The sequence below is a fragment of the Camelina sativa genome, chromosome 12 (assembly GCF_030686135.1).
Source record: "Camelina sativa cultivar CO46 ecotype springtype chromosome 12, ASM3068613v1".
NCBI lineage: Eukaryota > Viridiplantae > Streptophyta > Magnoliopsida > Brassicales > Brassicaceae > Camelina > Camelina sativa.
In genome coordinates this window covers 9,802,716-9,827,550 of record NC_141891.1, presented here as the reverse complement: position 1 = coordinate 9,827,550, position 24,835 = coordinate 9,802,716, and the positions used below count along the sequence as shown (strand labels likewise).

The window sequence follows — 24,835 nt, the reverse complement described above, 5'->3', positions numbered from 1 at the left end:
ACAAATTTATCTTTATAAACCTATAAGGTATCTAAGTACCAATTAAATGAATTTGAATTGAGGGAAAAATAAAAATCCTAGGGTTCTTCTCTTCTCTCAAATATAACTGATAAATTTTAAAATTTATATTTAAATTATAAATTTATAATTTATAACTAAGAATTAAATATAAATTTATAAATTAAATATAACAGAGAATATATTTATAAATTTAAATTTATAAATTAAATTAAATGAAATTACAAATTATAAATTTATATTTAATTCTCAGTTATAAATTATAAACTTATATTAAATTTATAATTTATAACTGAGAATATAAAGATAAATTTGTATAACTGTTAAATTTATAAATTTATAATTTATAACTGAAAATTAAATATAAATTTATAAATTAAATATAACTGAGAATATATTTATATTTAAATTAAATTAATTTATATTTAAAAATTATATGAAATATTTATAAACCTAAACCTTAAACCTTAAACCTTAAACTTTAAACTTTAAACATTTCATTTAACTGATAATTTATAAATTTATAAATATATTCTCAGTTAAATTTAATTTATAAATTTATATTTAATTCTCAGTTATAAATTATAAATTTATAATTTAAATATAAATTTATAAATTTATCAGTTATATTTGATAGAAGAAGAACCCTATGATTTTTATTTTTCCCCCAATTCAAATTCATTTAATTCGGACTTAGATACCTTATAGGTTTATAAAGATAAATATGTGTGTTATAACCGAGTATTGTTGTGGGATCAGTTGGTTAAGTCCTATGCTTTTTGTATCTGAGTACGTGGGTTCAATCCGCGGGAGTGGGGATTTCCATATTTTTTTTCGATTTCGATGGATGCTACCTTAGGTTTATATCAATAAGTTTGTATGATTCTTTTGAAAATTGTTGTGGGATAAACTGGTTAAGTCCTATGCTAAACTCGGAAGATGTTGTGGGTTTGAACCACCAGTGTGTGGATATTCCACAATTTTTTTTCGAAAAAAACAAAACAAAACGACGTTTTGCATTTTCGATGGCAGTCAATACACACGTGGATTCTGAGTCAGCATATCTAATGATTGACTTATATCCGTTAATGTGGACTATAAAATTGGCTCAATTTTGTGAGTATAGGTATGAAATTTGAAATGTCTTAGGGTACATGTATAAATTGGCACTCCTTATTTGTACAGGTAGCAATTCGCACTTTCGAAGTGTGTACGGGTATGAAATGACCCTTTTCCTCAGCTTTGTGTGTGTGTTTGTGTGTTGGTAATGTATATGACGTACAAGTGTACAACATAATATAAGAACTTTATTTATATGCACACAGTAATTTGTGATATGTATTGATTTGTGGGAATTGGCATCAAAGCTTGACTTGACTAGTTGGGAGCTGATTGTGATATCTTTCGTTTAGTATTTGTAATATTTTCTTAGTTGTTTTGTAATTAGAAAGTACTAGTTGAGGCATTTTGTAAGTAATGGAAATAAAAAAGCATGAAGGTGACTCAAAGCATAATGAGAGGCTGGATCATCAGGATTGGTTTGTCATTGAGATGAGATTTTACAATTGTGTGAGTTACAAACTTTTGAACTATAAGATATTGCATGTTCAATCAAACCTTCCTCAAAAATTTGTTCCGATTCAGAATAGAAATCATGAGCTATGAGTACTCCAGGCTCATGAATCTGAAAATCTAGGGAAAATTGATTTAAAAGGACATTTTTTCTTCAATTTGTCCCATTATGTCTTCTACGCTAAATTTGCCACTATGCCTAAATTACCTTTTTAAAAAATGAAACTAACTTTTAAGCAATTTTAAAATTTCAATCACCTAAAAACAAATTCTAGAAATAAGAAAGAGGTTGCCATAAGGTGTTTTTGATGAAAATTTGGTGTTTTAACATTGAAAAAATATTATTCTGCAACATTTAGAATACATGTTCTACTAATTGTATATATTCTGAAGATATTAGATTATAAATTCTACATACTGTACATGTTCTAAATAATGTAGATTACAAATTCTTCGCACTCTACTTGTTCTGAAAACTTTAGAATAAATATATCTTCTAAAACTTTTAGAAGTCGGATTTTGTATCTCTTCTACAGAAATTAGAATATATATTCTACACATAACTCTATATTCTACAAATTTTAGAATTTGTTTTCTTCACTTTATACATATTCTACGGAAGTCTGAATATGAAATCTACATTTTATCATGTGTCCTGCGAAAATTAGAACACTAATTCTACACTTTCCTCTATGTTCTTCATAATTTAGAAACTGAATCCAAAATTTAAGGAAACAAAATATTTACGTAATCCCGAAATTATGCTAATCATATATATTCTTAAGATTACGTTCTAACATGTTTAGAAAACGTGTTATGAAAACATTAAACATTTTTAATCGATTTTGTTAAAGGTTTTTCAACATTTTCCTACGCTTGTGGGAGAAGCTACCGGAGTCGTCGATTCTCGCCGGTGGGATAAGCTACCGGAGTCGTCGATTCTCGCCGGTGGGTTACAAAAGGGTGTCGATATCTCCTGAGAGAGAGAGAGAGTAATGTCGAGATTTTTTATTTTTGGTAGGCGAGTAATGTCGAGATTTTGTAAAAAAAAAATAAGGAAATAGATTAAAAAAAGAAGTAGTTTTTTTATTAAATTTAGGAAGTATACAAAAAAGAAGAAATACAGAAAAAGGAAATTTTGGTTTTTTCTACAATTAAAGGTTTAATTGAGTTATTAAGGGTATAATTGAGTTTTTCTGTATTCTAAAACCTATTCTACCAAACTTTAAAAAAAAAGTATAATGGGACAAATTGAAGAAAAAATGTCCTTTTAAATCAATTTCCCCGAAAATCTATTTAGGTTAAAAGATAAATTGTCTTATTCAAGTTCATAGGAGATGAGTAAAGGATGTGACAAGGATATTGAAGTCCCTTGGAAGTCCAAACCCCTTCCTTCACGATTAAACCAATGAAACCAATTAAAGATCCAATCCAGCCTTCCTTCACGATTTTGAAGCTCAAAACAACAGTGTCCGCCTCACCAAACCAAATGTTCTATGATTTTAATGGATTTGGAAATCTAAACAAAAATCATGTGTTATTCAATCATTGATTTTAAAATATTTATCAAAATTATGTGTTATTGTTTCTATGATTTACAAATACTTATTAAAATCTCATGTTATTCATTTAATGATTTGTTTTTGGATTTCCAAATCCACATTATGTTTTAAATAGATTTGAATGGATTTGAAAGTGTAAATCAAAAGGATTCAAATCCAAGGATAAAACATGTTATTTCACAATCCATGTGTTTTGATTTTTAGAATTTACAATTCCATATGGATTTAGAAATTATCTTTCCAATAACAGCCTCTTAGAAGAATCATATAGAGGGTAAATGATAATTTTAGCCCACCGTTGTAAGTTGTAACTCTTAATTACCCCACACAAAGAAAAAAGAACCATATCTTTCCATCAACACTTGCTAGCCAGATACAAATCCTGCCATTTTCGGTATTTCCGTTAGGATCTGTTCACACCTCTATTGCTAGTAAAAGAATTAGAGAGTTGATGTACATCAATTCATTTTTTTAACAATTAAGGTAAAAGTATATACCTTGTATCTCCAGCGTCCATAAGAAAATATTTTGTGTGCACATTTTAATCTTCTACCTCAAAAGGTTGGTATTAATATAATCAGATTAAGATATATATTTTATTGTTGTAGTTATTGTTAAAGTTTGTGATAAAAAGAAAATGTAAATATTTTTAAAAATTAAATGTATATAAAAATAAGAATCTGAGTTTTTTTTTTTGTCAAATGGACCTTAAATTTTTTTTGGGTATTAATCTAATTTGTAAGGGCATATCCATCAGTTATATAGCCATTGGGTGTAAAAAAAAATAATAATAATACTTTTAATTTAATTTCTTTTTAGTTTGTCCAATCACTTACCAATTAAGTGATGACAAATGTAGATACTGTGTCTTAATTGTTTTAGGCAGAGAACTTACCATTCTTTAATCAAGTTCGCCCTAGCCACTTTCTCTCTGGCACAACCACCGAGGCACCCTCTCCCGGCGGCGTCGAGTCCGATCGGCGTCGCTGGGTCTTTGTTTCTTCGTCTCTGTTGCTTCCTCGTTCGCTCTAGTCCGTTTGTTTCTGCTTTCATCCCCATCGGAGACCCTTTGAGATTCCAGATCTCACCTCCGACCATGCTTCAGCTTCAACCCCCTACCTCTCCTCCGCACCCGATCTCTCTTCTCGGTGAGCCTGCTTCATCGAGACCCCAATCATCCGTTACTACCTCTGAGAGCCATGATTGCCCCACTAGTCCCGGTTTCTGTCGATCTCACCGCCTCACTTTGCTGTCAACCACAACATCTTACCGCTCCTCGGATTTTAATCCCCTCACCAAGGCTTTTACTTGGTTGCAGTTGGACGGAAGCTCTGTTCTGACGCCGGAGATGATGAAGATCTTGACAAAGCAACCCACATTATCGGCATCCTCTCTTTCCCTCTTGTTACCCATTTGGCCCAGGTTGTATTCTCGCTCTTTTCTTGGAACCCTGGAAGTTAGTCGTCCTCAGAGAAACCATGATTTATTTCTGATCTGGAAGTCCCATAGACCCGTTTATAACTTCATACCAAGGTCAAATTGGTTAGTGTCAGTCTACACTGCTTGGTCAAGTCGAGTCGTACTCGGTAGCAGAACAGTTGATGCACTTATTTGTCTTGAAAACCCCTTTTGTCATGGCCAGTTGTTTGGTTTGGTTTGGATGTTTGTTTGGCTGAGCTTCATCAGTATGTCTGTCCCGCTAGTCGGGCTTGTTTTAGTGCCTGCATCCTTTGCACCTTTACCGTATCTATCACCAATATTTCGACTGCCTCAGTATCATTGTGTAACTAGGTCCGACCTGCAATCCACTCTCTCCCATTCTAGTCAACAACTTGGTAGCTTAAGGTCTCCATTAGTTCGAAGACTGCTAGTGAACCTTAAGTCATTTATGTTGCTAGATTGGTTTAAGAGTCCTCTAAAACCCATGTTACCAGAAACACATAGGACTATTTTCTCTGAAGGTAATAACTTGTTGAAACTTGGCATTATGATCCTAGCTCTACTGAGTGAGGATTATTTCTGTTTCATCCGCCTCCTCCCATTACCCTGCCTATTGACTAAGTTCTCCAATCTGCTTTTCATCAACTTCTTGAAGTTCCCTCAGATCAGCTTGAAGATTCGGGGCATTATGACCTCTGTTCATGGAAGCAAAGGTTACCCCAATCTCTTCAAGCATCTCTATCCCATCATCAGAACCGCCACCACTTTAGTAGTGACCGGTTATCAGAACATTCTCAGACTTGCTCAAACCCCTGACAAAGATCTACCTAGGGTAGTCCTTCCCAACTTGGTGAGAATGTCAGCTTTGTCCGCTTCTTTGCCACTAAACCCTCTTTTGAAGGAAATGGCCATCTCCCCTTCCATTGGCTTGCTCTTGGAAGCAGCTTTGATATGCATTGATCTCACATGTTCCAGTAAGCTTTTTAGCTTGTGGTCTATAGCTCTCAAGCTCTTAATATCATTTGCTCCTATCTTACTATGCTACTTTGTTGTTGTTAAATTTGGGGCATGCCCTCCTATGTTATCTTTTAAGCTACCCTACTCCTCATGTATGTTACTCTTTCAATAGTGAATGATAACAACTGTTTGCTCAAATAAAAAAAGGCAGAGACACTTTCCATTTATCTCTCCACATTTTTTTTATTTTTATTTTTTTTATTCTTCTGATCCTCTATTAAATATGTGCAATGAGAGTGCTCTAAGGTATGAAAGTTTAAAATAAAACATAATCTCATATAGCAGATGACGAGTTAAATGTAATGAGTTATAGAATGAATTGTGATATGAATAATGCATTAAATTTAGAATGTCAAAATTATATGATGAGATGATTTTAAACTAATATAACATATTAAAAATATAATAAGTTATTCAAAATTTCTATATAAATAAATTCAATCTGTGCAAGTACTAATCTAGTTATTATAATAAAGTTCCGTTGTACCGGTCAGACCAACCACGTAATTATGGTTCCGAGTTGAGTTTAAATAATTTCATCAAAGGTAACAGTAAAATCTTAAATGTATTGATGGAAATTACTTAGCCTAAGAAGATATTATGCCTCCTTTGACTTGTGAAGGTTTGCGTTATAAAGATGACATGAAATCTCGTTAATGTATTGATGGAAATTACTTAATAGTTAATATAGAGAAATTTTGTTTTACATATGTACGTTTCAAAATTAAATACAAAAAAGAAACCATAAATTTTAGTCAAATGTACAAGATTGTTAAGGAAACGCAATTACATGTAATTACATTTATAGGGAGAATGTGATTATATTTAAAACGACTTTTTCAATCTTTCTCCGGTTACTATAACAAATCTTTCATAATAATTGTACATGTATATGTATAAGAAAAATTATTAGCTCCTTTCTCTAGAAAAAAACGATCTCATTTCTCTATTTCACAGGTTGATGAAAATGAAATTGGGGTGTTCACTTCCAGTAATGTGGATGACTTTCTTGTGCTATATTCTATGTAGTAGTATTTTGATGAGCCAAGGTCATCGCCATCACATTGTAGAAGCAGCGGAGAAAATAAAAAGTTTTGAAGATTTTGAAATAGAGCAAAAACTAAAGCATATCAACAAACCTGCTGTCAAAATTATAAAGGTTTATCTTCTCACCATATTAAAACAATAATTGTAGGTGTTTATTATATATGAACATTAGAATCACTATCCTAAGAATCCTTGGATCTATATAATATAAACATAATCACTATCTTATTTATGAATCCACAGTCTATTTCTGGTCAACGGTATGGATGCGTGGACTTTTACAAACAACCAGGATTTGACCAATCATCCATGAAGAACCACACATTTCACTATAAGGTATGTTTTTCTAATTATAGGGGATTTCAACCAGGATCTCAATGGTAATTAAGAAATTGGCATGGCAATGATATGATTTATTTTTCTGAATAATCTTTACTGTTACGAAATTAAGAAACTTTTTGTGTAAAATATACAAAAAACAGTTGGGTTTTGTCCTAATCTAATATTGGCTCAACTAATTTATTTAACTGATATTGGATTTTGATGTGCAGATGCGTATGATATCACACCCTAAAGGATCAAAAGTAAAAAGAGAGACAGTACTTCGTAACAAAACATTTGGTCACTTATGGGAAAATGGCGTAGGTTGCCCTATTGGCACGGTCCCCATATATCGAGCCACCAAAGACGATCTTTTAAGAATGAAATCATTTGATGACGAGAATTATAATCCGCAAAGTTCGTGGAAAAGTACCTATCAACCTACGCTTTCCAACGAAGGTCATCACGTAAGTGCTTTCTTTAAGTTTTAATTTTATGAGTAAGAAATGTCAAACATAATAGAACATCGTAATAATAAGACCGATGGTATAGTTGAAACGACAAATGGATATGTTTGCACATAATGATTAATTAAAATATGACTAAAATCTTCCTTTTAAGTAGATATATAGATAACAACTATTTAAGTGGTTAGGGTTTTAAACACGTTGAAATGTATATACCTTATTTCCAACAGAGAATGTTTTGATTTATATTTTGTGAATAGTAATACATATATGGCGGATGACATTAAGAAAAGAAGTAACTTTTTTTTTTGCTAAGAAAAACATGAGTAATTGTACATTGTAACTGAATTTATAATATTATCTATAGTGTGATACATTTATATATTTGAATATAGCAAAATAGTGTTAGTGAAGGTTATTGGTTTGGGATTTGAATAGAGTTTTAAATACTGTAAATGTTAGGTAGAATCTGTTCTTATTAGATCAAAATTTTGTTAAACTCTGTTAAAGTTTAGTGTTATTAGTTTGTGATTTGTAAAAAATCATTTAAAATTTTAACAAATTTGGGTTATTAGATTCAGACTTTTATAAAGTCAATAAAAGTTTTGTGTTATTCAATTAAAATAAAAGAATCTAGGATTGTTAATGAATTCAATTATTATGTTATTGGTTCATGATTTTATACACTTTTTCACAAAATAAAGTCATGACAAATATCACAAAAATACAGAGATTGTTTGGAGCATTTTACAAGATTTTAGAAAACTAATCAACAAAACTATATGATACTCTTTAGCAAACCTTAAAAATCTTTCACTTATTCACTTTTGATGATTTTATTAAAGTCTTCAAATTTTTTTATAAATTAAAATCCAATTCTATTAACTTTAATTATGAAATTGATACTATCCGAGCAAATTACAATTATGCCATATCACAATGTCAATTTTCTCAATCATTGTTTTCAGTACTATTCTGTGGTGCGGACTAAAGGAAAACCAAGGATTTACAATGGTGCATCTATGAATATGCATAGAGGCTCTTCTCAGGCTGGACCTATGCAATTCACCTCTGGTCGGATGACCTTTCAAATCGGAAATGAATTCATTCAAGTTGGTCGGATCGTAAGTAGATTTATTTAGATCTGCTTTTTATATCCTTTTCTATTATCAAACTACATGATTCATATTGTCTATTCATTTTTAGTCACACCCACAATTATACAAAGACGCTTGGATTCGGCTGTTTGTATTTACAAATGTGAGCAGCTATCTTATTTTTTTTTTTATATAGTTCCATACTGTATACAGTATAAATCAGTGATCAATAGTCAGTCACATGTTATATATATGGTTTAATACAGGCGGGAGGACATCCGTGTTTTAATAACTTCTGTCCGGACGGATCCGGGATGATACTAGTCAGCCAAGATTTTGCTCCTGGTCTACTTCTCAATGAGAGAGACTATGACATCGCCATACAGAAGGTCATTTTTTTCGTGCTCATTTTTTTCCCCAACTATTAAAGTCATAAATTCGATCATACTAGCTAGGGGGTACGGATAGTAATATGTAAATATGGTTGAACTCTAAAGCCATGTCAAGCTTTTTTATCTATAAAATAAGAATTTGTTTTAAGTTTGGTTTTGTTGAGTACAGGACAAAGCCAACGGGAATTGGTGGCTGCTGATGGGGCCCTCATGGGAAGAAATTGGGTTCTGGCCAGCAAGCAGATTCAAAGAAAGTCATGGTACAGGTATAGAATGGGGTGGTGAAGTCTATAGCCCTTCACTTCCAAGTCCTCCGATGGGAAATGGTGATCTACAGAGGACTCCCGAGGAGGACGCCTATATGCGCCAAATCACGCTTGTGGATGAAAATTATAATACCGACAAAAGGGTGGGGAACACAGAAACGTTTTCAAACAATAACCATTGTTATCGAGTCCTCGATGTAAAGGATTCGTTTTGGAAACATGTAGGTCATTTTGTTATTTACGGAGGCCGTGCGTGTAATAAACTTTGATAATGCTTAGAACTATCAAGTGCTATATCATAGTTTGAGCAAAATTTTGAGAAGAAAACTTCAAAATTGTTAATTTTTTCAAAAAATATTTAAATAATAACTGCCAAATCGCATTAGGGCATCCGCAATGGGGGAACACTTTAAGATGTTCTTAGAGTAAAAATATTATGAAAATAATCTAAGATCAGTAGTTAAGATCTTTTGTTAAAAAGTTAATTATTGGGAGAACATCTTTAAGATCATAAGATTTAATAATATAATATTCTTAAACATATTACATTTATAAAAACTGTAAAAATAAGATTTAAATTGCAAACATATAAAACTTGTACTAAAATTCAAAATACAATACCAAATTTTTATGAAACAAAAAAAACATAAAAGATTAAAAAAAAACAAACAAACATATTACTTAATTAAAACAAACAAACATTTTATTTAATTAATACATAGTTTAAATCAAATCCTCTTTTAATTTGTGAAAAATTGTTTGCAAAAAATTGTATCCAATCACAGCTTGCCACGTCAGCTTAGAACTGAGCCTAGATCAGTTCTACATCAAGAACTAGACAACATGTTCTTATGCCACTATTCATTATATTTATAATTTTAATGGGTTAAGAACACACCAAGTGTTCCCCCATTGCGGATGGCCTTAGACATGTAAACTGCGAACAGAGAGATATTAGCTGTGAAAGAGTTTTTAATAAATACCAACCTTTTCTTCTTCTTTGATCAAAGGCAACGCACACGCTTAAGGAGGTGATCTTGTAACTGTTACAGTGCATCCTGGTGGAGATTATTTTATCTGCTCAACCTCCATAGGTGGTTGCAAGTACGTCTCTCTGTCTCTCACTTTTATCTCCCTCTAATACTAGGTTTCTAGCTAATTTTGTTGAGTTGGTATTTTTAAACCTATGACACATTCTCAATCTTGTCATGAGAACTAGGCATTAATTAAACTAGAACTTAACATTGCTGATATGCTCAAATTTACCCTAGAGCTACTCTCTCAAATTAAGAGATCACTGCAGTACTTAGGGGTTGAATTCCACAAGGACTCAAGACTACACAATAAATTATAGAGTTTTATAATTATGCTAAACAGATTAAATTGAATTAAAAATAGCAACGCAAAATATTAAATAAAGCTTGTTGTAAATTCAGAAGATCAAAAAGCTAGGCCTAGGGAATTTCTCAGGAAATTATGAAATATTAAATCAATCAATAAATTAGGATTCAAAAAATTAAGAACAGATCTAGAACTCTAAACACTTTTGTAAATTAAATCAGTTCTCACTGCAAATAATATCTAAATTTAAAACCAGAAAATCCAAATCTCTTTGTAAAATTCTAGGTTAAAAATCAGCAATAAAATCAGGTTTAGACTGTTCACAAAATTATTAAATCAAATCTCTTTGCAAGAAATAATTTTGCTCATCAAAAGGTTTTTGTCAGGAAAATCAATTATATTCTCATATCAATTTATTTTCCTAAAGTATTAATTCTAGGTGATCAATCAAGAATTAATATGAAGAACAACCTAAGATGAAGATCTAGAAAGATAATGAATCCTAAATAAACAGATCTAATAATTCATAAAATCCCTGTGAAAAACCCTAAACCTAACAAACAAATTACTCAGACATAATCAATGAAGAACAATACATAATTCTGAATAATAAGCAATTGAAATTAAAAGAGTAAGGAAGGAGTTTAAGAATTCTTCTCTCAAAGCAGTTCAGATCTCTCTCCCAAAAGCTCTCAAAATCTCACAGGGTTGCAAAAAAATAAAACTTGATAGAATACAACTTTTTGGGGTTTGGAAAACCTAAAAACACTATGTATATGTAAACGTAATGACATGATACTATTTACATAATTGGAAGATACTGACTAATGAGAGATTGATTTAATCATTGACGATGATTGATCTTGGAGAATCCTTGAGATTAGCTAGTTAGTGATTGATCGTAATCATTGATGATGATTGATCCTTGATTGATGCTTAATACACCCCCTCAAGATGGAGGGGCTTGGCGTAACTCCAATCTTGTTGGTGAGCAACGTGAAGGTAGGCCGTGAGAGAGGTTTCGTTAGAGCATCGGCTAACTGATCCTTGGTGTTGACATGAACCACACGAACCACTCCTGATTGAACTTGATCTCGAATAAAGTGGTAATCCAAAGCAATATGTTTCATTCGGGAGTGGAATACCGGATTCGCACATAAGTACGTCGCTCCCATATTGTCACAGTACACGGTTGGAGCTTGTGGTAGTCGGATGCCTAGTTCTTGAAGTAAGGAACAAACCCAAATTAACTCAGAAGTGGTGTTGGCAACTGAGCGATACTCAGCTTCGGTGGAAGAACGAGCCACGCCTCGTTGTTTCTTTGAAGACCAGGAGATGGGATTGTGACCTAAGTAAACAACATAAGCATTGGTGGAGACGTAGTCATCAGAGTCCCCAGCCCAATCAGCATCCGAGTAGGCATGAAGAGAAAGAGAATTATGTCGACGGAGAAATATACCATGAGTAAACGTCCCACAAAGATACCTAAGTAAACGTTTGACCGCCTGCCAATGAGCCGTAGTCGGAGCATGCATGTATTGGGACAAACGATTTACTGCATATGATATGTCAGGCCGTGTAAATCCCAAATATTGTAAACTCCCTACTACACTGCGATACTCCTTTGGATCACTCAACTTAGAACCAGAGAGAAGTGTAAGCTTCGGACTAGTGGCCATGGGAGTTTGAACAGGCTTAGCATTGAGAATATTTGTGCGTGCAAGGAGATCAAGAGTATACTTCCGCTGATTCAAATGCAATCCCGCAGCCGTTCTTGTTGCTTCGATGCCAAGAAAGTAGGACAATGGTTCATGATCTTTGACAGAGAACCGTGTGGCTAAACTTTCCAACATCAGCGAGAGAAGAACATTATCATTTCCAGTGACAATTATGTCATCGACATACACCATCATATACAGTATGGAACGACCACGGCAGAATGAACAAGGACGTATCTGCTAGTGAATTGACAAAACCAACGGAGAGGAGATAGTTTCGTAGTTCCGTATACCAGGCGCGAGGGGCTTGCTTAAGACCATATATGGCCTTCCGAAGTTTGCAAACATGATGAGGTTTATCGGAATCCACAAAACCTGGAGGTTGAGACATGTATACCTCTTCCGTTAAACGACCTTGGAGGAAGGCGTTGTTGACATCAAGTTGCCGGATAACCCAATCACAGTCAACCGCGATGCCGAGAACAATGCGAATCGTGGTAGACTTAATAACCGGGCTGAATGTCTCCTCATAGTCGAGACCATGTTGTTGAGTATAGCCTTGGCGACTAACCTAGCTTTATAGCGGCTGACGGATCCATCGGAGTGATACTTTGTGGTGAAAATCCAACGACAACCGACTATAGTGACATTAGGTGGAGGCGGCGGGACTAAATCCCATGTATGATTACGGATTTGGGCGTTGATCTCGGCTGTCGCAGCATGTCTCCATTTATCATGTTTGAATGCTTGAATCGCTGTACGAGGTTCACTAGCAGAGGAAGCAAGAGATACCATGAGTAAGTAATGCTTGTTTGGTTTGATGATACCAACCTTTGCGCGTGTAGACATAGGATGATTATTGGCAGGAGGCGGTGGAGCAGGTTGATTAACCGGCGGTGGAGCAATTGGTGCGACCGGCGGTGAAGCGGACGATGACGAAGATGAATTAGACCGGGTAGGGGATTGTGTTTCAGTGTTACTTTGGTCAGTGGTTGAATTTTGGGGATGTACCGGTGAGTCTGAATTTGGTGTTTGGGGCTGGTGAGAGCTATTTGGATTTTGGGCCAAAGTTTGAGGAGGTTGTAACTTCTGGGCCGTGGGTTGCGGCCCATTTTCAGTGGGAGCAGTTTGCTCAGCGGAAGAGGGAGAAGACGAAGGAGGAGAAGAAGAGATAGAATCGCTTACCTGAGAACCCGACGATGAAGATGTGGCAACAGTCGAAGAAGAATGAGGCGGAGTAGCAGTAGCGGGAAGAGGAGGAGTCGATGATGATGACGAGACCATGGAAGGCGAGTGAAGGTCGGAGCACGGGGGTAATGATTGTACGAGTGGTGAAAAGGCGGGAGAAACAGAGTCAGATGTAACCGAAGATGAGGTCGATGAGCGAAACGGGAATTCAGACTCAAGAAACTGCACATGGCGTGACGTGTATACATGGCCAGAGGAGAGGTCAAGGCAATAATACGCACTTTGAGTCGAGGAATATCCAAGAAAAGCACATAGACGAGAACGAGCAGCGAGTTTGTGGGTAGCATAAGGACGCAGCCATGGGAAGCAAGCACATCCAAAAACACGTAGCTTGGTGTAATTTGGTTCTGTGGTGAAGAGTTTCTTGTAGGGTGATGTGTTTCCTAGAAGCGGTGTTGGAAGTCGATTTATGAGGTACACGGCAGTGGAGAAAGCATAAGACTAGTATCGCATAGGCATGGAGGCTTGTGAAAGTAGTGTTAGACCTGTCTCGACAATATGACGGTGCTTGCGTTCAGAGATCCCATTGTGTTCCGGGGTGTGAGGTGGTGAGGTGAAATGAGCGATGCCATGAATGGAGAGGTAATGTCGCAGGGCAATATATTCTCCACCATTGTCAGAATACAAGGTTTGTATTTTCTCCATGAACCGATTCTCGACAAGAGCTTTGAAGACGGTAAAGATATCACGAACATCAGACTTATTCCGCATAGGATAGAACCACGTGTACCGTGTATAGTGATCAACAAGTATGAGATAATACTTATAGTTGTCACTAGATACAACAGGGGACGTCCACACATCAGTAAAAATATATTGTAGCGGTCGTGTTGAAGAGATTGTTGAGGAAGCAAAAGGCAACTTGTGCGTTTTATTAATCAAACACTCCGAACAAGACATAGGAGCATTGGTAGAAGACAAAGGTAAAGAGTAATCGGAGACTAGCTTCTGTAAAATAGAGATAGATGGATGGCCGAGACGATTGTGCCATGAGGAGAGTGTCGTCTTTGGACCAGGAGATGCATACAACGCCACAATATGAGACTTCGATAGCGGCCACTCGTACAAATCATTTTTAGTTCGGCCTAGAAGCAATGGAACCCCCGTGCTGAGATCCTTCACCTGAAAATAAGCAGGAAAGAATTCCACCGATACTTGATTAGCATTACAAAGATGGTACACCGAAATGAGGTTTTTGTGAATATTTGGAACACATAAAACATTCTTCAATTCAAAAGGTTTAGAGTGAGTTGGAAGAAAAGTTGAACCCGTATGAGTGATGGGGATGCCAGAACCATCACCAATCAAAACATCTTCACCACCATTATATGGTTGATGCAAGGATAGGTTTTGGAGATCAGCCGTAAGATGATGAGTGGCCCCGCTGTCCATAATCCATGGATCAGAGTTGGATGAGGAACCGATGGCCAAGTTAGCGCGAGGTTGCCATGGGGTAAACGGACTGGTCTGGGAGGACCCAGTGGACTGGAGACGATTAAGGAGCTGAGGACATCGTTTCGCTGAGTGACCTTGAACATTGCAAAATTGACATCGGCCTTGATAGGGATGAGAGTTGCGATTGTTGTTATTGTCGGAGTGCCATGACCGAGACGAGGAGTTGTTGTTGCAATTGTTGTTGTTGTTGTGATTGTTGTTGTTGTTGCGATTGTTGTTGTAGTTTGTGTTGTTGTTGCGTTGCGTGGCGAGATTGGCAGTGACAGGAAGAAGCGAGGGAACAGCAGCAGCGGCAGAGAGAAGCTTAGCTTCTCGGTTAAGCAAGCGTTCATGAATATACGTGAGAGGAGGTGGGACGTCACGACTCTCAATTTGATCAATGATGGGACGATAGTCTTCAGATAGACCATCAAGAATAAATTCAATTTGTTCTTCATGATCCAAAGGCTTACCAATATTGGCAAGGGTGTCAAAGCGTGTGGTGAGACCTTGAAAATACTCATCGATTGTTCGATCAGCCTTCTTCCAGACTTTCAACTGATCACGGAGTTGTTGGATGTGACCACGGCTCGGCTTCGCGTAGGTGGCGTCAAGAGTGGACCAGATCTCAGCAGAGGAGGTTGTCCTGGAGAGAAGAGGCTGAACAGAGAGAGACATCGAACTGAGGAGGGACTGTAGAGAAGATTATCTTGTCGTATCCAGATTGCAAGAGCTGGGTTCGGGACAACAACGTTATTGACGGTGGTTGTGGGTGGTGCAATCGCCGCGGAACCATCAAGGTAACCAAGTAAGCCGTAGCCAGCGACAAGAGCACGTACTTGTAGCTTCCACATGAGATAATTTGTGGGAAGCAGTTTGGTAACGTTGGACATGTTGATCGTTAGAAGAGCACCATCGGTTGTGAGAAGGACATCAGTGACAGAAGGAGTTGCAGCCATGGCGTCGAGAAGAGAGATAGAAAAGAAATTTTTTTTTTTATTCTGTAAAATAAAATTTATGGATCGTGAGTGGCTCTTGATACCATGTAAACGTTTGTATGAACTGATAGATTATTATTGAGTACAATGATCGACTTATATACACAAAGACAATCCTAGAGAAAGTAATGACATGATACTATTTACATAATTGGAAGATACTAACTAATGAGAGATTGATTTAATCATTGATGATGATTGATCTTGGAGAATCCTTGAGATTAGCTAGTTAGTGATTGATCGTAATCATTGATGATGATTGATCCTTGATTGATGCTTAATAGTATATGTCCTAAAATACGTCAGGGACTTGTTTTGCAATTATGGAAAACTTTGGGGCAGATTTGTAAAACTTCCTAATTTGGCTCTTTTCTCGTTGGCAACAAGGGTGTCGATCGATGCTCTCTAGTGTCGATCGATGCCCTCTCTCATATTCGACTCCAAGCTGATTTCCTCCAGATTATTGCTCCAAAATGATCCAAACTGCTCCACTTTGCTCCTTTCATGCTAAAACCTGTAAAGACTCAAAAACAATCTAGAAACAAATGAAAAGACACTACAAGACTCGTTATATCATGGTTAAAAACCACAAAAACCATGATATATCAACTCCCCCAGACTTAGCCTTTGCTTGCCCTCAAGCAAAACATAAACTTAGACCTGTGAAAGAAGTTTGAAAACAGGGAACTCACTCAATTGCATGATGATTCTTATTTGCACTCTTCATTTACCTGACTCAAGAACTTACTTCTTATACTTAACCATGATAAGCATCAACATTCCTTACTCAAATCCCACAATCCTCTGGAATCTCTGAAATCTCCATTGTCATCTCATTAGTCAATATTAAAGCACAAATAAGGTGAATTCTTACCTTGGGTGTATTGATCAGTGGCATATGGACTCTTTTCAGGCCAAGACTTTCTTCTTACATCTCCTTTCCTCTCATTTTTCTCACTTCCATTATTATTATTATTTTTTTTTTTTTCTAAATCAAAGGTGTAAGCGAATACCGGGGTCATCGGTAATTTACCTACCCCTTGCTTCCAAGCTTTGTGTGATCATTTGACTCAAGAGTAGAATAATGAGGTCACAGGTAATTTACCTACCTCTCTAAACTGATCAAAATCATTTCATCTTTTATTCCTTTTTTTTTAAGCACTGAAGGGAAGAGAGAGGGGAGACATACTTTGAAAAATTGCACTGTCCTGTATGGCCTGAAGAAGAAGTCTAGTCCACTGAATTCCAACCCCAAAGTAAGAGATTAAGTCCGGTTAAAATCCTGATAAAAGTTGAGACAACGTTAGATTAATCAGATATCCATTGAATAAGGGCTTTCAGGATTGTTGATAAGGCTCATAGTCTTTCTAAGCTTCAGTTCTGAGATCAAGCATAAACAAATAATCATTAGAGTGTTAGCCAAATAAGAGAAATCATTAGTCAAGATCATAATTCCCAAAGATAAAAAAGAAAAATTTGAAAAATTTGACTTAAACAACACTGTCCCCAGTGTTATCAAGTAAGAGGAAAGCAAAAATAAAAATAAAATAAACAAAAATCAAAATCAAAAGAAAAAGAAAAACCTACCAGTGGGTTGCCTCCCACTAAGCGCTTGTTTTCAGTCATTAGCTTGACTGTGTTGGAGCTCATGCATCCGGAGGATCAGAACATGGCATTGAAATCCTCTTCATCCAAGGCGGTGTATAAGCGTTAGGTGCATGAGGCTTGCCAAGGATGTTAGGAACAGGACCAGGGCGGGACTTAGGTATGGGAGGGTATCTTTTCTGTCCTGCAAAATCATCAACAGAAGAAACAAGCGCTCTACGATAATTTCGTGGCTTGGTTAACTACAAAACAGTTTTTATCTCTTTGAAATTCTTGTTGATGATAGGAGGAAGTTTAGGAGAAGAAGATGCATACCTTGGCCTTACCTGAGGGCTCTGGAGTGTGGATTGATGACTCTTCTTTTTGGGAATAGGTTTTTGACTTGGAGAATCAGTTTTGGACAAGCTTTGTCGCGGTCGTGGAGGGGTGTCGATCGATACTCTCTTGGTGGCATCGATCGACACTGAGCCTGATGCTCGTGTTGCAGAAACTTTTTCAACAGAAAAAGTCTGTCCATCAATAGTAGGAGCCCTCCTCAGCTTATCCATCTCAAAATTCAAACTCAAACCATCCACATTCAGTGCTATGTGTCCCTTCTGCACATCAATGATGGCACCAGCTGTAGCCAAGAAAGATCTTCCTAAGATGAGAGGATCTTTAGGCTCTTGATCATACTTCAGCACCACAAAGTCAGTAGGAATCATGAAGTTGCCAACCTTAACTGGAATATCCTCTAAAACACCTTCAGGAGTTCTTCGGGAGCGATCAGCTAGGATTAGAGAAATCTGAGTTGGCTTGAATTTTGTCATCCCAAGTCTCACAGCAACAGAATGTGGCATCAAGTTGATGCTAGAGCCAAGGTCACAAAGTGAGTGAGAAAACCTTCCTGCTGAGATTGAGCAATCAAGTACAAAGCTTCCAGGATCTGGTAACTTCTTAGCAGATCTACATTGAATGATTGCACTCACTTCCTTAGAGACAACTACCTCCTGCTTTCTCTCTTTCTTCCTCTGAACAGGCTGGTTCAACAGAATTGCACTAACATCCTTAGTTAGCAATGCTCCTTCTTCAGGGCTCAAACCATTGGATACCATTCTCTTGACATAGCGCTTAAGTGGTGGTGAAAGCTTCACTGCATCAAGTAAAGGCATCTCAATCATCACCTTGTCCATCATAGCCTTGCATCTAGCTTCCTCAAGCTCCTGCTTAGACCTTCTTGGCTTGGGAAAAGGAACCTTAGGCTTGTAGACCCTTTCAACAACAGCTGGAACCTGAGATTTTGTGTTTTCCGCATCTGACTGAGATGGGTATCGACCGACACGCAGGTGGTGTCGATCGACACTATCATCTGGATCCGACAGATTGGCTGATTTTTCTCCTTGTTCTGCAGAAACAATTTCACCATCATCTTCATCTCTCACTGATATGGCATTGCAAGCATGTCTGGGGTTTGACTCAGTTCTTGCTGGAAGATAATTCTCTTGCCTTTTGACAGACCCAGCAGTCTGTGCAACTTGAACCTCCAGCTTCTTAACATGAACATTCAATGCTTCTATCTTCCCATTCAGTTCAGTGTAGACATTGTCAATCTTTCCATTGAATGTCACTGTCAAATTCTCTTGACCTTGTAGAAGCTGCTCAAGCATGGCCTCCATTCTACTCTCAGAAGAAGTCTTAGGATGTGGAGACTGATAAGATGAATTCCCATAGGTTCTTGTATAGCCATTGTTCTGTTGCTGCTTCTGGTCACCATTGTAAGGTCTGTTTCCTTGCTGATTACCGAATCTCTGTCCCTGATACCCAGCTCCATACACATAGTTGACATTCTCCTTTGAATTCTCTGGCTCTGGCTCAAACGTCTCAACTTCAGCAGCAAATTGGACTGACTTCTTTCCCACAAGAAGATTGTGCACTGAATCAAGCTTAGCACTAACAGAAGCTAGCTGATTTGCATCAAACTCTCCATGCAGTCTCTTTCTTTCAGCATCAGCTCTTTTAGTGCTATTGCTAGAAGCCAAATTCTCAATCAAAACTTCTGCATCTTCTGGAAATCTTGTCTTGAAGTTCCCATGACTTGCAGCATCTAAAGCTAACTGATACTTCCAGTCACACCCTCTAAAGAAGATACTCAACAGTTGTACCCTTGAAAAACCATGGTGTGGACAGTCTCTTTGATAAGCTTTGAACCTCACCCAAGCTGCCTTGAAAGCTTCATCATGTCCTTGCTTGAATGAAGAGATCTTGACTCTCAGCTCATCTGACATTGCATCATCATAGAAATGGTTGAGGAAAGCCACCTTGATATCATGCCAGTTTGTCAGAGATCCAGCTGGCAACTGCTTCAACCACTGAGATGCCTCTCCTGCAAGTGAGTATGGGAAGAGCTTGCAGAATATGAAATCCTCAGTCACTCCATTAGCCTTGATACTGGTCACAAGATCCTCAAAATGCTCAATATGGTCCAGAGGCTTCTCATGGGGCAGAGCAGAGAAAGGTCTCTGTCCAACCAGTTGAAAGTAAGCAGGCTTCAGCTCAAAGTCATTCCTCTGGAATGGTGGAGGAACAATTGCAGACCGGTTCTCATACATAAGATCAGCCCGGTTGTAGTCAGCAATGGTCCTGATCAAGTCCCGGTTCTGCTCCTGTCGTCGAACTGGGTTCTGTACGTGGTTGGCAGCTCCACGTCCGTCTGCAGGAAGGGGATGTCGATCGATACCCTCTTGTTGGTGTCGATCGACACCGTCGACACCATCAGCTGGTTCGTCGACAACAGCAATTTCAGCAATCACATTGCCCTCAACATCAATCTTTTGGCCCTGCTCATTGCGCAAGTGGCCCTCTTGATCCCTCAAAGCACCATCCTCATCTCGCATCAGAATGATAGTATTAACCATCTTTAGAGATTTGGCTGCCTTTCTGTTCTCACGCTCAAGTTTTCCTAACTCTTGGTTTGACAAATTCACAGTAGGACCAGACTTGTTGCTTCTTGTGTGAGGTCTAGGAGGCATGCATCTGAAACACCAAAGAGAAGAAAAACAAAAACGTGTAAGTAGAAAATAAAAAGAAAAATTTAGACAAAATCTAAAACTCAAATCTAATGGTAGATCAAAAGAGTCCCCGGCAACGGCGCCAAAATTTGATATGCTCAAATTTACCCTAGAGCTACTCTCTCAAATTAAGGGATCACTGCAGTACTTAGGGGTCGAATTCCACAAGGACTCAAGACTACACAATAAATTATAGAGTTTTATAATTATGCTAAACAGATTAAATTGAATTAAAAATAGCAACGCAAAATATTAAATAAAGCTTGTTGTAAATTCAGAAGATCAAAAAGCTAGGCTTAGGGAATTTCTCAGGAAATTATGAAATATTAAATCAATCAATAAATTAGGATTCAAACAATTAAGAACAGATCTAGAACTCTAAACACTTTTGTAAATTAAATCAGTTCTCACTGCAAATAATATCTAAATTTAAAACCAGAAAATCCAAATCTCTTTGTAAAATTCTAGGTTAAAAATCAGCAATAAAATCAGGTTTAGACTGTTCACAAAATTATTAAATCAAATCTCTTTGCAAGAAATAATTTTGCTCATCAAAAGGTTTTTGTCAGGAAAATCAATTATATTCTCATATCAATTTATTTTCCTAAAGTATTAATTCTAGGTGATCAATCAAGAATTAATATGAAGAACAGCCTAAGATGAAGATCTAGAAAGATAATGAATCCTAAATAAACATATCTAATAATTCATAAAATCCCTGTGAAAAACCCTAAATCTAACAAACAAATTACTCAGACATAATCAATGAAGAACTTTTTTTTTTTGTCAAACCAAAGCTTTCAATTAAGCTGAAGCCTCAAAAAGAGGTGAGTTCTTACAACAAGAGATAACATAAACAAAGAAACAAAAGGATAGGAGCTCCATGAGCTTAACAAAGAGATTTCCAACTTTAGAAAGTCTTACAATATTTGAAAATTCTACTGGAACTGTGGATTCGTCTTTGAAGCCAAGCTTCACGAGATCCTTGACCAACAGGTGATCATGAACGGCTCTAGCGGATAACACATTCGAGCTTGTAAAAGGGTGTTCCATAGAGGGAACAGATGGAGGGCTTCTCGCCAGCAGGAGAGGGATCATAAGCATAAGAGCGGAATCTTTCAATATGTTAGAGATAGACCTCATGAATTTAGCTGAAGCTACAACCAGGGTTCGCAGAGAATGGGCATCAAACCGTAACAGAGCAGGTGGGTCCTCCCTCACATGAAGCTCAAAGCCATGGAGGTTAAGGAAATCCACACAAAGCTTGTAGCCGGTTTGGCTTTGAAAATTATCAACAGACCCAAGCTTACAGTCTAGTGGCTACCGAGGGTTACTCGACTTGACCAAGCAGAGGTAATGGGTGTTAGAGAGGTTGAGCGTGATATAGACTTATCAACAATGGAGCTGGGAGGGTTCATACTCGGTTCAAGGTCAGGGTGTAGGACAGTGGCTTTGAAAGCAACACAGCACACAATGTTCGAGACAGAATCGACTCCATATAAATTCGACAATAGGTTTGCAACTGATGACAAGCAAAGTGCAATATCCAAACGGTTTTGATAAAGAGGTAAGCTAGTCTTCTCTAAAGATAGTGTTCCTATGACCGAATGGGAGAGCAGTCTCACCATTATCAAGTAAACACAAATCTGAGTAAGGCTAAGCAGGGCAATTAAGAGATCGGACCTGGATATGGGACACAGTGGCGTTAATGGGCTACAAGGATAAGCAAGGCCTATCCTCACAAACTCCAGGATTGCTGGTGTTAGGTGATGGGAGAAAAGGTTGCCGCTGTTCTGCAAGAACAGAGAGACGTGCGGCGGTAGCACACTTGAGGGAACCCTCCGCCAGCTTTGGAGCTTGCCGTGTGCTGTCGACGTTCCCACTGGAAAAGGCACATCTGATGGTCCAAGAGAAGCTCCTGCCATCAACGAAATCCAGTAGGAAGGAAACAGAGGTGGTGCCGGTGCTAGTCCAGATCTAGAGCCAGTTGGTGTATCGATGAGGTTTTGCTCGGATGTAAGAAGTGAGGAGCAGCTGGACTGTTGTGAAGCTTCTATCACCGGGTTCACGAGCGGGAAGGAGTTTAATCAATGAAGAACAAGACATAATTCTGAATAATAAGCAATTGAAATTAAAAGAGTAAGGAAGGAGTTTAAGAATTCTTCTCTCAAAGCAGTTCAGATCTCTCTCCCAAAAGCTCTCAAAATCTCACAGGGTTGCAAAAAAATAAAACTTGATAGAATACAACTTTTTGGGGTTTAGAAAACCTAAAAACACTATTTATATGTCCTAAAACACGTCAGGGACTTGTTTTGCAATTATGGAAAACTTTGGGGCAGATTTGTAAAACTTCCTAATTTGGCTCTTTTCTCATTGGCAACACGGGTGTCGATCGATGCTCTCTAGTGTCGATCGATGCCCTCTCTCATATTCGACTCCAAGCTGATTTCCTCCAGATTATTGCTCCAAAATGATCCAAACTGCTCCACTTTGCTCCTTTAATGCTAAAAACCTGTAAAGACTCAAAAACAATCTAAAAACAAATGAAAAGACACTACAAGACTCGTTATATCATGGTTAAAAACCACAAAAACCATGATATATCAATTGCTTCTCTCATTACCTCAAGCGATCTTCCACCCCTGATGTTTTCTGATGTAGAGTTAATTGTATTGGTGCTTGAATTTGTTGTGTTTTAGGTTTGGAGATTGTCGACGTTAGATAATTGGAATCGACTTCCACCATTTTGGACTCTATCTTGCGCCAATTCAAATTTTGTTTACGGTCTAGCTAATAAAGTGAATTTTAAGCTGAAAAACTATCTTTTGCCACCGGTTTGTGTTATTTGCTAGTTGATAAGCTGACATCTCCTTTTTTTGCTCAGTTTGGTGGCTTGTTCACTGCTGGAATTGTAGCCTTTTCCGGGACGTAAGTAATGTTTTGTACTCTGAATCATCTAAAAAGCATGGCGTCACTTGCTAGTTGCGTAGGTCTTTGTATGTATGGCTTGTGAGGTAAGTTAATATCTAAAGATTTAAAATAGTTTTGCTTTGTTTGCTTGTTGCTTGTAAAACAAGTTCTCTAATTTTTGAAAATATCAGGTTTAGAAACTTGTTTAGGACTTTACCATTGGAGGGTACATTTTACAATATAATCTCCAAAAAGTTTTTAGCTTAAGATTTTGTGCTTTTTATAATTAAAATATTGCTAACAAACTTCTTAAGAAATATATCATTGGAGAAGGTCTGACGTACAACATAATATAAGTTTTTTTTTTTTTGACAACTATAAAAGAACTTTATTTATATGAACAGTAGTTTGTGATATGTATATAACTATATATAACTCTTTGATTTGTGGGAATTGGCATCAAAGCGGCCATACCACACATACTACAACTAGTAATTGACTTGACTAGTTGGGAGTTGATTGTGAACTATACTATAATTTAACTCCTTTAATTTGTATAAGTTGTATAATGTGTAGATTGCAATACCATGATCGGCCTGGGAGAGGTATAACGTGACATTGATCCGATTCAGAATAGAATCATGAGCAATATGAATCTGAAAATCTGTTTAGGTTGAAAGAAAAATGGTCTCATTCAAGCTCATACGAGAAGAATAAGGGATGTGACAAGGATATTGAAGTCGTTTGGAAGTCCAAACCCCTGTCTCAGACGAGTGTATTGATGAAACCAGTTGAAGATCCAATCCATCCTTCCCTCACGATTTTGAAGCTCAAAACAACACCGTCCGCTTCACCAAACCAAACCTACAAGAATCATATGGCGGGTAAGAGATAATTTTAGCCCACCGTTGTAACAGTTGATTACTTTACAAAGAAAAAGGAACCATATCCTTCCATCAACACTTGCTAGCCAGATACAAATCCTGCCATTTTCTATATTTTCGTTTGGATCTGTTGGCTCAAAATAACTAAGGATTTTGTTGATCCAACGACACCTCTAGAGTTGATGTACATCAATTAATTTTTAGCCATTAAAGTAAAAGCATATACCTTGTATCTCCAGCGTCCAGAAGATCCAAGAGGATAGAGGTAGAGCATTGCATCGCATATGACGGCTCCAACAAGCATACATCGCAAAACTTGGACAATATCAATATTTGTTATAGATATATTTTGTCATTTCATAATCTAACATTGTTTTTTTTTAGAACTTGGAGAATGTAGACTGGACCAGTCACATATGTAAAACTAATCCTTCAACCTTTAGAAACTTGC

At 36.9% G+C, this 24,835-nt stretch overlaps 1 protein-coding gene, 1 long non-coding RNA gene and 1 other non-coding gene across 3 annotated transcripts; 2 read left to right on the top strand and 1 right to left on the bottom strand.

Moving 5' to 3' along the window:
• Positions 1 to 3,110: 3,110 nt before the first annotated feature.
• On the bottom strand, positions 3,111 to 3,757 carry LOC147930346 (uncharacterized). Its single transcript, XR_015575438.1, has 2 exons — positions 3,650 to 3,757; positions 3,111 to 3,534 (listed from the first exon to the last, which is right to left on the bottom strand). It is a non-coding gene; the product is annotated as an uncharacterized LOC147930346 (long non-coding RNA).
• Positions 3,758 to 6,383: 2,626 nt separating this feature from the next.
• Positions 6,384 to 9,579, top strand: LOC104731183 (protein neprosin-like). Its single transcript, XM_010450476.3, has 7 exons — positions 6,384 to 6,768; positions 6,900 to 6,992; positions 7,208 to 7,444; positions 8,413 to 8,568; positions 8,651 to 8,704; positions 8,808 to 8,930; positions 9,103 to 9,579. The coding sequence occupies exons 1-7, from the start codon at positions 6,571 to 6,573 to the stop codon at positions 9,466 to 9,468; spliced, it is 1,227 nt and encodes a 408-aa protein (XP_010448778.1). The 5' UTR covers positions 6,384 to 6,570; the 3' UTR covers positions 9,469 to 9,579.
• A 10,112-nt stretch (positions 9,580 to 19,691) lies between these two features.
• LOC147930345 (small nucleolar RNA R71) lies at positions 19,692 to 19,798 on the top strand. The gene has a single exon (XR_015576895.1). It is a non-coding gene; the product is annotated as a small nucleolar RNA R71 (small nucleolar RNA).
• Positions 19,799 to 24,835: the final 5,037 nt, after the last annotated feature.

Coding starts and splice junctions, on each gene's coding strand:
- LOC104731183 (XM_010450476.3), top strand. CDS start 6,571: ATGAAAATGAAATTGGGGTGTTCACTTCCAGTAATGTGGATGACTTTC. Junction 7,445..8,412: donor TTTCCAACGAAGGTCATCAC/GTAAGTGCTTTC, acceptor CATTGTTTTCAG/TACTATTCTGTGGTGCGGAC. Junction 8,931..9,102: donor ATGACATCGCCATACAGAAG/GTCATTTTTTTC, acceptor TGTTGAGTACAG/GACAAAGCCAACGGGAATTG.